We start from the raw sequence: 13,338 nt of genomic DNA on the forward strand, positions 1-13,338 counted from the left end.
AAGCCAGAGCATCATGCAGTCACTGAGAGAATGTACAAACTCCGTAGACATGGCACCTGTAGTCAGAATCGAACCCGGGTCTCTGGCGTTATAAGGCAGCAACACTACCGCTGCACCATTGTGCCGCCCAAAGAATGAAATATCAGATCAAGGCCCCACCTGCCTTCTCAGGGGTCATTGTGAGAGTGATGTAAAGGGGACCTGAGGAACAAGTTTTTCTACACGGATAGCGGTGGGTATATAGAATGAACGGCCAGAGGATGTGGTAGAGATGGATACAATTACAATGCTTTTTTAATAATTGGAAAGATTTACAGGGACACGGGCCAAACACTAGCTCGGGAAAGGACCTTGGAGAGCTTCGATCAGTTGGGCCAAATGCCTTTGATCTCTGCTGTATAAATGTAGATAATCAATTGCATTGCTTTGAAGAAGAGTACAGGAGCTCTCCCTGTATTCATTCCTCAATCAGCACACTAAATTTGAACATCATCCCACACAGTGTGTGAGAGCGCATGGTGTGTGCATTGCCTACTGCATCCCAGTGACTTAAAGTGATGCAAATAGCTTTCATCCTGGGTGAAAGGCATTGCGCTGGGTGTACAAGACAGATGAAGACATGAAGGATTTGACATTATACAGTATGGTGACACAAGATTAATTAATGGCCACAACATAATGAGAACCCCTAGGAAAAAGTGATGATAGGATGGTAACATTTCAAATTCAGTTTGAGGGTGAGCAACTTGGTTTCCAAAACCAGTGTCCTGGATATAAATAAAGAAATAGGCATGAGGATATGAGGATAGTTGGCTAAAATAGAAATAACCTGAAGGGTAAAACAGTGAATCAGCAGCAGCAGACATGAGGAAATATTTCATAAATCTCAGCAAAGGAGCATAAGGTGAAGTGTCACCGTAGTTTCCCTAGGGTAGGGGAGTCTAAAACTAGAGGGCACAGGTTTATGATGAGAGGGGAAAGATTTAAAAGAGACGAAGTGCAACTTTTTCACACCAAGAGTTGTGGGTACATGGAAATATCTACGAGAGGAAATGGCAGAGATGGATACAATTACAACAGTTAAAAGATACATGGACGGGTCCATGTATAGGGAGGGTTTGGACGGATATGGGCCAGGCAGTGGCAAGTGGAACTAGCTCAGTTGGACAACTTTGTCGGCATGGACAAGTTGGGCCAAAGGGCCTGTTTCACTGCTGCTTAGCGATATGATGGGTGTATCGAGAACCAGAGGATATAGGCTTAAGATGAGGGGAGAAAGATCTCCAGAGATGCTGGCTGACCCGCTGAGTTACTCCAGCACTTTGTGTCTATCTTTGGTATAAACCAGCATCCGCAGTCCTTTTTTTTCTACAATACCTTTAGAGATATATTCGGCAAAGTAACAAAACTAAAGGCTCTGGAACTTTTGGCTTGCATTGGTTGCAATCTACTGCCAAGATTCCTTGGATCTGGAGAGGTCTCACAAAATTACTGCAAATGTAATGCCACTGTTCAAAGAAGGAGTGACAGAGAAAAGAGGGAAGTATGGGCAGTTAGCCTAACATCTGCAATAAGGGAAATACTGGATTCTATTATGAATAGGTATCAGTAGGACATGCAGAAATCAACTAGACAATCAGGTAAGTAACAGCGTAGGGATAAATGGGTCATTTTTGGATTGGCAATATCTAGCTGTGCATCACAGAGATCTTGCTGGGGCATCAACTACTTCTCATCCATGCTGGTGATTTAGCACCAACTGTACTGCAACCAGACTATGACACAATGGGTGAGTTTGCAAGTCACAAGGTGGACCCACATAGCCTACAAAAGGCTAGTACAAAAGTACACCAGAATCCAACAGATGGAGTATCAAGGGGCAAAATGTGATGTTATCCACTTTGGAAGATGGAATGAAGAAGCAAATTATATCTGTAAAGTGCAAATTATATTTTAACTGAGCGTGACTACAGAATGTTACAATACAAGAAAATCTGGAATGTTGGTGCTTGAAATAGAAATGCAAGTAGAAGGGGTATGCACTGCTTCGAATAGACTGGATGCACAGACTAATTTCAATTAGTTACTTTCTTTCAGAAGGTTATATAAATTTAGAATAAGGAGTCATCCATTTCAGATGGGGATGAAGAGAAACTTCTCTCTGAGTGTGGTGATCCTTAGAGTTCTCTATTCCAAGCGGGAGTGGAAGTGCAGCCATAGAATGTTTCCATGGCAGAAGTTTTGGCTTTCAAAATTACAAGGGAGTATGTGGAGAGAGTGAGGAGGTCAGGGTTGGACCAACCATGATCTAGTGAATGGAGCAGCAGGCTTGAGGAGCCAGAAAGTCAATGCGTGCCCTTGGATCTCCTGAGAGCATTATTGCATTCTACACTTGTCTATGGATTTGTGTTCATCCAATGTTAGTGATTAATGCATTAACATTAATTTACCAATAGCTTTAAAATAGTAAGTGTAATTAAACATCAGTGAATTCTCATGCTCATGCCTTAGCTCATCACACGGCTTATCTTGTCAGCCCAATTTCAATTAGTTACTTCTTATTAAAGGAATGCGAGATGAAAGCAGCTCCAACACCACAGAAGCTTGACACTAGGATAGGGCAGCATATATGATAGGCACCCCATCCACCACCCTATACATTCAGTCCCTTTACACTGTTTGCAGTGTGTATCATCCACACAATGGGTAGCAGTTACTCTCTAAGCTACTCTGACAGCTGTTACATGTGTCGTCTGCCAACAAGGATAAATATTACAGGCAGAATGGAACTACAGTATGTGCATCTTGCCTTCCAAGCCACACACAATCCCCACTTAGATATATATCGCTGCTGGGTCTAAATCCTCAATCTCCTGACTCAACAGCTCTTTCAGCAGAAGGACCACTGGAGATCAAGAAGACAGCTCACCACCACCTTCTCAATGGTAATTAGATGTGGGCAACAAATGATGGTCTTGCCTGCAAAGTCCCAATCTCATGAATTAAACAAATTCTACCAAGCCAAAATACCAATCATGTTGACAAGATAATGTCTGTTGTCACACAGATTTGCAGATCATTGGGCCAATCAGCCCGTCATTGGTGCTAGTTCTTCAACTGGAGCAATGCAAGCCCACAGCACCACCTGTCCTTGTATGCATCATCTATTTTTCCTTTAAATAATCAAACGGTCGCTCCTCAATAGTCACTAGCGGGGAAATATACCTCGTGCTAATAGCTGTTGTCCTTCTCACTGTTCCCTCTCATTGCTGTTTTACTGAACATCTTTCTTTCTCTCTAAAGTCATAGCTCAAATGGGGAAAAAAAAAATCCCTCAAAAACTTGTGATGGGACGTGTGAGAAAGCAGAGCAGCCCAAATTGTCAGCAGGACAAGCACACTCAGTCCCAATGCCGCTGTTCCTAGCCGTCCACTGGGATGGAGAATTATGGATTCTTGTGAACTATGAGCTGATCAGTACAGCAAAATGACTATCACTGCCAATCGGCATTAGAATACATAACATGCTTTGGACTCATACTACCTGTGATTGTAAAGTGTAGCTTATTTTATTTGACACTGCCCTTGGAACGAGAAGATTGTAGGTTCAAACCCCACTCCAGTGTTTTGAGCATAAAATCCAGGCTGGTGTCTCAGTCTGTTGCTGAGGGAGAGTGCTCCACTTTGGAATGAAATATTAAACTGGAGCCCTGCCCAGTATCTCAGGTGGAATGTAAAATTGCCACAAGCACTGTTTCAGGGTAGTACAGAGGACTCTCCATTGACTCTGGGTCAACATATAATCCTGAACCGATTACCTGGTCATTTTATACTTTGTCTCTTTAGCCTTTACACTGTGCAATGTGGACAGCTTGATTGTATTCATGTATTGTCTTTGACTGGATAGTAAATAAACAAAAGCGTTTCACTGTATGTTGGTGCACGTGACAATAATAAATGAAACTAAACTCCTTTGCAAAGTTAGGTGGGATAGCTTGAGATAGTGGAAGGTGCTATATAAATGAAAGTACTATTGCTGTAAATCATTGAAAGTAAGAGCATTTGTCAGTGATAATTGATCATCCATCTCAATACTGTATTTCTGCTCTTCCCAAACTCCTTAATGCCTTTGAGTCAAGAACTTTTTTTCTCCTTCATCAGTGACTAATGGGCCTGTCCTACAGGCGACTTTTTAGGCAACTGCAGGAGACCATGCAGTCACCACATGTTCGCGGGTGGTTGCCAGAGAAGTCGCCTTCATGGTCGTATGGAGTTCCCACATTTTGGGAACTAGTCGTGGCCTCATTATGGTCGCCGAGAATTTTTCAACATGTTGAAACTATTGCTTTTAACATGTTGAAAAATTAGCGGCGACTAGAATGAAGCTGCCATGGAGAGTCGCGAGAATTCTTGTGCCGTAGGTGGGTCGCAAGGAGGTCCTAATGGGCTGCCAGGAGGTCGAAGGTTCTCTTAGGTACTCGTAGGTTGTAGCCGGTGCTGACCGGTGAATTTCATTGGCTCATTGGGGAAAAAAATGTAAGCAGTAGTTTTCAGAACCAAGGATAACCGACCGGTAATGTTAAATGTCCGCCAAGCTTCACAGCTGTGTATCTCTGGCATTAAAAGTTGTCTCCACTCCGTCTCGCTCCTTCTCCCCCTCTCCCCTTCTCTCTCCCCCCCCCCATAGATGTTCTATGATACCCATACTCATATTTTTAGTGGGGTGTCTAACCACCACGGTGGAGGGACTGGTGGAGTACACTCAAAAAATGGTTTTGTTATGCTAGAGAACTATTTCAGAAATTACCTCTATGGTTGTAAAGTGGAGATCTCCTCGGGTATAAAATTAAAATGACAGCCTATCTGAATCTAGCCCCAAGCCTAGAATTTATATCATTTTTGATACATGATCTTCCCTGATCTGAAATTCAGCAGCAGCCCAGGTGCACAGCACAATCATATACACTTTTGACCAAGCAATGCAATATTGCCCCCGCTAATGCCTTTATTTATAGGGACCTGAACATTAGCACATTTATTTATAAACAGCAGACTCGGCCCAAGCACATACTTGTTTCTAACATCAGTCCAGCCTAACACTGACATGTCTTGTGGAATAGATGAGCTCCTGCATAAAGTAGTCATGCCTGTAACCTCCATGTGACCTATTCTACATGCTCGCCCTTCACTGCAACATCACTGCAACATTTTTCCTAATTATGTCCTTGCACGAGTGGTTTAGTTTCCCTGTATTCATTTGATTCTGACATGGAGTCATACAGCACAGAAATGAGCCCTTCAGCCCACTGTGTTCATGCCAACTGTTTTGTCCGTATCCACTCATTCAATTTACTCAAGTTAGGTATGTACCCTTCTATGCCTTTGGTGATTGTCTAAATGCCTCAGACATAGTGATTGTATCTGATTACAACACCACCCCAGGCAGCGAGATCCAAATACTAATCACTCTGTGTGAAAAGCTTTCCCATCAGATTCCCTTTCTGTCACCTTAAACTATGTCCTCTGTTTTTGATAACATTGCTAAGGGAAAAAGATTCTGATTGTCTCCCCATCTGTGTCTCTCATAATTATATATATCTGAATGTTTTTTGAAAGTACAGGTATAGCTGTTTGCCTAACATTGTTTTAATCTTTTGATGGGCAATATGAAATTTGCTATTCCTAAAATTCAATCTATCTGCAGTAAAACAATCATTTTAACTGTTTTTAATTTAAAACATGAACCTGGTTATATAGAATAATAGAATCACATTGTGCTGAAATAGGCCCTTTCAGCCTAATGTGTCCATGGCAACTGTAATGTTTAGTTTAGTTTAATATTGTCACATGTTACAGTGAAAAGCCTTTGTTTGCTTGCTCTCTAGTCAAAGAAGACTATACATGATTACAATCGCCGCTATGTATAGATAAAAGATAAAGGGTACAACATTTAGTGCAAGATAAAGTCCGATTGAAGGTCTCTGATGAAGACAGGACAGTTCAGTTGCCTGATAACAGCTGAGAAAGACAATCCCATTTGCCTCCATTAGACATGTATCCCTCTACTCCATTCCTAACTAAGTACCTGACCAAATGACTTTTAGACGTAATAATTAGATCTGCTCGACCACCTCCTCTGACTCCTCATTACAAATAACTGCCACCCTCTGCATGAAATATTTTTTTATTTATCTCCTCTGACTGTAAACCTGTGCCCTCCCGAACTGATAATAGTATATAGATAGACAATAGGTGCAGGAGTAGGCCATTCGGCCCTTCGAGCTAGCACCACCATTCAATGTGATCATGGCTGATCATCCCCAATCAGTACCCCGTTCCTGCCTTCTCCCCATATTCCCTGACTCCGCTATTTTTAAGAGCCCTATCTAGCTCTCTCTTGAAAGCATCCTGTGGAATTCTCTGCCTCCACCACCCTCTGAGGCAGAGAATTCCACAGATATACAGTTTTTGCACATCATGATTAGGGTTAAGGTTCTCCTCTCTAGTGATAATAAACCCACCTTACCCAATCTCTGCTTGCAACTAAAGCACTCCAATCCAGGCAATATCAGAACTGTTTTCTGTACTCGAGCTGAGGCTGATGGATATTGTATACAATACAATACAATACAATACAAATTTATTGTCATTTGAGCCCCAGTGAGACTCAAACGAAATTTTGTTTCCACAGCCATACAAACAAAGACAATGTCCTACAGACATACACACAATTAAGTTCACACAAACATCCATCACAGTGAACCCACTGTGATGGAAGGCATAGTCTTTTCTCTCTTTCTGTGTAGAAAAGAACTACAGATGCTGGTTTATACTGAAGACACTGTATACACAGAGTGCTGAAGTAACTCAACTGGTCAGGCAGCATCTCTGGAGAAAAAACGATCAGTGACGTTTCGGGTCAGGACCTTTCTTCAGAATGCATATCTTGCATACATATCTATCTATTATATCATCCTATCTTACATACATATCTGGCAGGAATGCCATGCATTTATATTTTAAACCTCAGCTAAAAAAGGAAAGCAATGTTTGCTCATTTGTCCTACTGTCTTGAAGGATCAATGGATCATAGATACATAGAAAAATAGGTACAGCAGTAGACCACACGGCCCTTCGAGCCATTCAATATGATCATTGCTGATCATCTAAAATCAGTACCCTGTTCCTGCTTTTTCCCCATATTCCTTGATACCTTTAGCCCCAAGAGCTAAATCTAACTCTCTTGAAAATATCCAGTGAATTGGCCTCCACTGCCTTCTGTGGCAGAGAATTCCACAGATTCACAACTCTCTGGGTGAAAACATTTTTCCTCATCTCAGTCCTAAATGGCTTACCCCTTATTCTTAAAATGTGACCCCTGGTTCTGGACTCCCCCAACATCGGGAACATTTTTCCTGCATCTAACCTGTAAAAACCCTTTAAGAATTTTACAGTATATATTTCTATAAGATCCCATCACATCCTTCTGAATTCCAGTGAATATTAACCCAGTCGACCCATTCTTTCATCATATGTCAGTCCCACCATCCCGGGAATTAACCTGGTGAACCTACGTTGCACTCCCTCAATAGCAATAATGTTCTTCCTCAAATTAGGAGACCAGAATTGCACACAATACTCCAGATGTGATCTCACCCTGGCCCTGTACAACTGAAGTAGGGCCTCCTTGCTCCTAAACTCAAATTATCTCGCAATGAAGGCCAACATACCATTAGCTTTCTTCACTGCCGGTTGTACCTGCATGATTACTTTCAGTGACTGATGTACAAGCACACCCAGGTCTCGTTGCACCTTCCCTTTTCCATATCTGACACCATTCAGATAATAATCTGCTTCCTGTTCTTGCCACCAAAGTGGATAACCTCACATTTATCCACATATACTGCATCTGCCCACTCACCCAACCTATTCAAGTCACCCTGCAGCCTCATAGCATCCTCATCGCAGCTCACACTGCCACTCAGCTTTGTGTCATCCGCAAACTTGGAGATGTTACTTTTAATTCCCTTGTCTAAATCGTTAAAATGTAATGTAAACAACTGGGGTCCCAGGACTCAGCCTTGTGGCACCCCACTAGTCACTGCCTGCCATCCTGAAAAGGACCCGTTAATTCCTATTCTTTGCTTCCTGTCTGCCAACCAGTTCACTATTCATGTCAATACCCTACCCCCAATACCATGTGCTCTAATTTTGCACACTAATCTCTTGTGTGGGACCTTGTCAAAGGCTTTTTGAAAGTCCAGATACACTACATCCACTAGCTCTCCCTTATCCATTCTACTTGTTACATCCACACTTCCTTTGTTCACCCACACCATTCAATATCTTTCCATTCATTGTACTTCAACCTGGCCTTGTACTTCAATTTCCACTTTGCTGTATTTGATATTTTTTCTGGCCATACAGTATCACTCAGCATGGAAACAGACCATTCAGTCCAACTTGACCAGTGGGTATACTTCCATATGAACCCCATCGCCCCACCTATAGCAGTCTATAGCACTCTTCGTCAAGCACTTTCAAGTTTGCCTATAGATATCTCTATCATCCTGCAGTCTAAAGCTGTCATCCGCAATTTTAAATACATGCTCAATTGTATTATCTTCCTTCCGTTCCCTACAATTAGATCCAAATCTAATGTCGATAACAAAATGGTTTGAGAACCAAGTCAGTGGAACCCCACTGGTGTCAACCTTCCAGTCATAATGCTCAGTAACCATTGCCCTTAACGTTATGGTTTCCTGAGGCAACATTAGATCGACTTTGCTGTTCTGTGGGTGTTTAACTTTCTTAACCAGACACAATTTTCTCCTCCCCATCACGTCTGGAACTTAGTTAAGATCCTTGCCAATATACTGGTATTGGAAAGAAAAAAATCACAGGTACCAGTGTGGCATTGCCAGGAATTGAACCCAGAGCCTCATATATGCAAAACATGTGCTCTCCCACTGAGCTGCGTCCCCAACATTTGCAAGATCAAATTGTAAAACCTGGCACAAATGAATAACTAATGAAAGCATGATGTAAGGACATGCATTAGCTACAAAATGTTTTGGTATTGCAGAAGGCAGGTCCATGCCAGACTGTAGATGGGGGCCCAGAAAGCAGGTTGGCATCCTAATGCACAACTGAGGGAGTGCCACATTACTGGAGATGGTGTTAAAATAAGTCTCTTTCTGCCCTATTTTGTGGATGCCCTCTCCTCCTTAATGGTCATCTCCCCTCTACCCTTCCAGTCCAGAAGCAGGGTCCTGACCCAAAAAGTTAATTGTTCATCTCCTTCCACAGATGCTTCCCGACCCCCTGATTGTTTGTTGCTCCAGATTCCAGCGCCCGCAGTCTCTTGGGTTTCGAAGTAAAGGATCCCCTTGGTTTGAAAACATCCAGTTCTTGACATTTGCACCCTACTCCACCCATAAAATGGGTAGAAGTACCATTCATCTCATTGCTTAATACAGCATCTTGTGGAGCTTTCCAACCAAACTCTTTAATAAGTGCTTCTTATGATTAGCAACAGGTTAAAATATCACACTTACTGGTATCAGCTATGTTAGGTCTCACTTTTGTGTTAGGGATGGGTGCATTAAAAATGGAGGGGCATGTCTTCCCATGCAAAGGGTATGAATCAACGAGTCAGCAGCTGAGGCACAGCTGGCACACCATGCAGCTGTGCACAAACGCCTCCGTGCCGACATCAATAGTGGAACAACCTGGGACTTGAGCAGTGTCTCTTGTTCCTTCATGATGTTGGTTTGCAGCTTCCACTCAGCAGCTTGGGTCAGTAGCTATTGAAGGGAGACATTGAGAGAGATGGAAAACAGCCAATTAGCCATGAATGACAGCTACCCCCCACCTCCCCACCCTACTCCTCCACATCCAAAAAACATATTTCAGCATCTATATCAACAGTTAAAAATTTAACTGGATTTTAAATTAGTTTTAATTTAATTTAAATTAAATCTGCATCTATTTTCACTAATCTTCCACTAATGCCATTTTTACTCCCCTTTACATTCCATCAACTCTCTCCAGATTCCAGTACCAGTGCCAACACTAATATTTGGCAGAGATGGAACTCAAGAAAACACCAGCTGTAGATGGCTCGATCGTAATCATGCATTGTCTTTCCACTGACTGGTTAGCGCGCAACAAAAGCTTTTAGCTGTACCTTGGTACACGTGACAATAAACTAAACTGAAACTGGTCGTTCAAGCCTGCACAAACCCTCATGATGGGCAACACCTCATGATCACTCACTACCCTTTAATCTCCCTTCTGAGCCACTCCACATAGAGTCAGAGTCATAGAGCCATACAGCATGGAGACAGGCCCTTCGGTCCATCATAACTGGGGTTCATCAGCAGCTCTGGTACAACTGGTTATAATGAAGTGTGTGGTTATTCCAATGGTGGAGCAGGCTGGAGGGGTTAAATAGAGTCATAGATGAAGTCATACAGCATGGCAGCAGGCCTTTCAGCCCACTGAGTCTGTGCCAGCCATCCATCTATGTCAATCCAATACTGATCCCATTTTATTCTCTCCATATTCCCATCCGCTCTTCCTACGTTCTATCGCTCAGCCATACACCAGGGAAAATTTACAGCGGCTGCTTAACTTACTAACCCATATGTTTTAGGGATGTGCGTAGGAGCTGGAGCATTTGGGTAAAACCATTGGGGTTGGAGGGAGAACGTGCAAACTCCACACAGACAGCACCCAAGGTCAGGATTGGGCCTGGGTCGCTGGGTCTATGAGGCAGCAGTACTTCAGGCTGTGCCAGACAACTTTGCCAATTCCCTCAGACAGTCTGCCCAGTCTCCTGCTCTGCCTAGTTTATGTGGGATGGATGCAAAACTCTCTCGGCGATGGGAAGATCCCCTGGAGTGTCACACACAGATCTGGTCACCAGCTCTCCTTGTTGAGGTAAAAGAAAGGCTTTCGCATCTACTCCTCTTGGCTTCCTACCAGCACGAGCAAGGGCGGCACAGCCAGTAGAGCTGCTACATTACAGCTTCAGTGACCTGGGCCATGGAGCCCAACAGCATGGAATAAGTCCCTTCGGCCCAACACATCCATGCCGACCTGCTGTTGTAGCTGAGCTAGTCTCATTTGACTGCATTTGGCCCATATCTCACTGCATGTTCTACCTGTGAACATGTGGGTTTCCTCCAGGAACTCCGGTTTCCTCCCACAACCCAAAGACGGGTGGGCTGGTTGGTTAATTGGCTACTATAAGTTTTCCCTGGTGGGCTTGTGAGTAGAATCTTGAGGGAGTTGATGGGGAATATATGGAGAATAAAGATAGGATTAATGGAATATTAGTGCAAATAGGTGGTTAATAGTCTTGGTGAACTCAAAGGCTGAATGGTTGAAGGGCTTGTTTCCATGCTATATCTCTCTCCATGATTCTCTATAACACCAGGCATGTGTTTAACTAACTATATTCTACAAAATAATCTAAGAGCTGACCAACACTTAGAGTCAGAGTCATATACCTTGAAAACAGGTCCTTCAACCTAACTTGTCCATGCCAACAAAGTTGCCTACCTGAGTTTGTCCCATTTGCGTACATCAGGCCCACATCCCTCAAAAAGAATTGGCTGATTTAACTTAGTTTAGTTTAGTTTAGAGATACAGCATAGAAACCGGTCCTTTGGCCCACCGAGTCCATGCTGACCAGTGATCCCCATACACTAGCAAAACCCTACAGACTAGGGACAATTTACAATTACGGAAGCCAAATTAACCTACAAACCTGTACGTCATAAGGGTGTGGGAGGAAACCAGAGCACCCAGGGAAAAACCCACGCAGGTCACGGTGAGAACGTACAAACTCCGTACAGAGAGCACCCGTAGTCAGGATCGAACCCGGGTCTCTGGCGCTGTAAGGCAGCAACTATACCGCTGCTCCACTATACCGACCCTTGAGGAATTGACGGACATCCACACCGATGGTGGGTGAACAGAGATGTGAGGTTAGATGAACATATCTCCTTGTGGTTGGAAAGATCGGCCAATACTTGCATATTCTCGTTCTTGCCCATGCCGTTCGTCAGCCTCTTTAATCAGTTCCTGTCCGTGCAGTAGCTTTGCATCTGCCAGTTGTTGCTGCAGATCCCTGTGCTTGAAGATCTTCTCAAAGTGCTGCAGGGGAGATTAAACACACGGGCAGACAAAATGGTTACTGACTGCATTCTGGCGAAACCGGTTCAAGAGCTTTTGCGCAGTGAGTAAGCCCAACTCCAATTTCCCACTGCCTCAAGAGACACAAGAGACTACAGACAGTAAAACCTTAAACAAATTGCTGGAGGAACACTACAGGTCAGGCAGCATCTGTGGAGGGAAATGGACAAACGGTGTTTTGGGCAGGAATCCTTCTGCAGACTGATGGAGTGGAGGGGAGGCAGCAGGTGGAGAGAGGTGAGGGGAAGGGATGGACCAAGAGCTGGCAAGTGACAGGTGGATCGAGGTAAGGAGGGGGTTGATTAGCATATGATGCATGTTTGACAGCATTGGGCCTCTACTCGCTGCAGTTTAGAAGGTTGAGGGGGAACGTCATTGAAACTTACTGAATAATGAAAGGCATAGATAGAATGGATGTGGAAAGGATGTTTCCACTGGTGGGAGAGTCTAGGACCAGACGTCATAGTCTCAGAATTAAAGGGTGCTCTTTTAGAAAGGAGGTGAGGAGGAAAGTCAGAGGGTAGTTCATCTGTGGAACATTGCCACAGAATGCTGTGGAGGCCATGTCAGTGGATATCTTTAAGGCAGAAATAAACAAATTCTTGATTAGAACGGGTGTCGAGAGTTATGGGGAGAAGGCAGGAAAATGGGATTAGGAGGAATTGATCAACCATGATTGAATGGCGGAGTTGACTCAATGGGCCGAATGGCCTAATTCTACTCCTATAACTTGTGCACTTGATTGGCAAATGAGTCAGATGGGAGAGAAAAGAGTGGATAGAGTAACCAAGGATGGAGGTGACAAGTGAGGAAGACAAAGAGGTGGATTGTCCCTAGTGTACGTAGGATAGTGTTAGTGTGCAGGAACCGCTGGTCGGCATGGGCACAGTGGGCCGCAGGACCTGTTTCTGCGCTGCATCTCTACACTAAACTAAACTAGGCAGTTGAAGAAATCAATTTCACCTGGATGGGGAGAGGTCCCTGGATGGGCAATGGAGGCTGATAATCTCATCGTATTTACAAGGACCTGGATCGGTATAGTAGTTCTGGCAGGGCTATTGACTAAGGGCTCCTTTATGGCTTGTGTGGATACAATGCTCTCCTTCTACCCCTTTACCAATTAAAATCTTGGCAC

The 13,338-nt window shown here is 43.6% G+C and overlaps 1 protein-coding gene across 5 annotated transcripts in view; it reads right to left on the minus strand.

The window, feature by feature from the left end:
* The window catches only part of txlnb (taxilin beta), a 40,715-nt gene that overhangs the window by 5,243 nt on the left and 22,134 nt on the right, over window positions 1-13,338 (minus strand). For all 5 annotated transcript variants that reach the window (XM_033025995.1, XM_033025997.1, XM_033025998.1 and 2 more), the window contains exons 6-7: window positions 12,045-12,164; window positions 9,731-9,805 (exon numbers count right to left, since the gene is read on the minus strand). In XM_033025995.1, the coding sequence (XP_032881886.1) occupies window positions 9,731-9,805; window positions 12,045-12,164 (195 nt within the window). The remainder of the gene's footprint in view (window positions 1-9,730; window positions 9,806-12,044; window positions 12,165-13,338) is intronic.

Source organism: Amblyraja radiata, chromosome 8 (genome assembly GCF_010909765.2).
Source record: "Amblyraja radiata isolate CabotCenter1 chromosome 8, sAmbRad1.1.pri, whole genome shotgun sequence".
Classification (NCBI taxonomy): Eukaryota; Metazoa; Chordata; class Chondrichthyes; order Rajiformes; family Rajidae; genus Amblyraja; species Amblyraja radiata.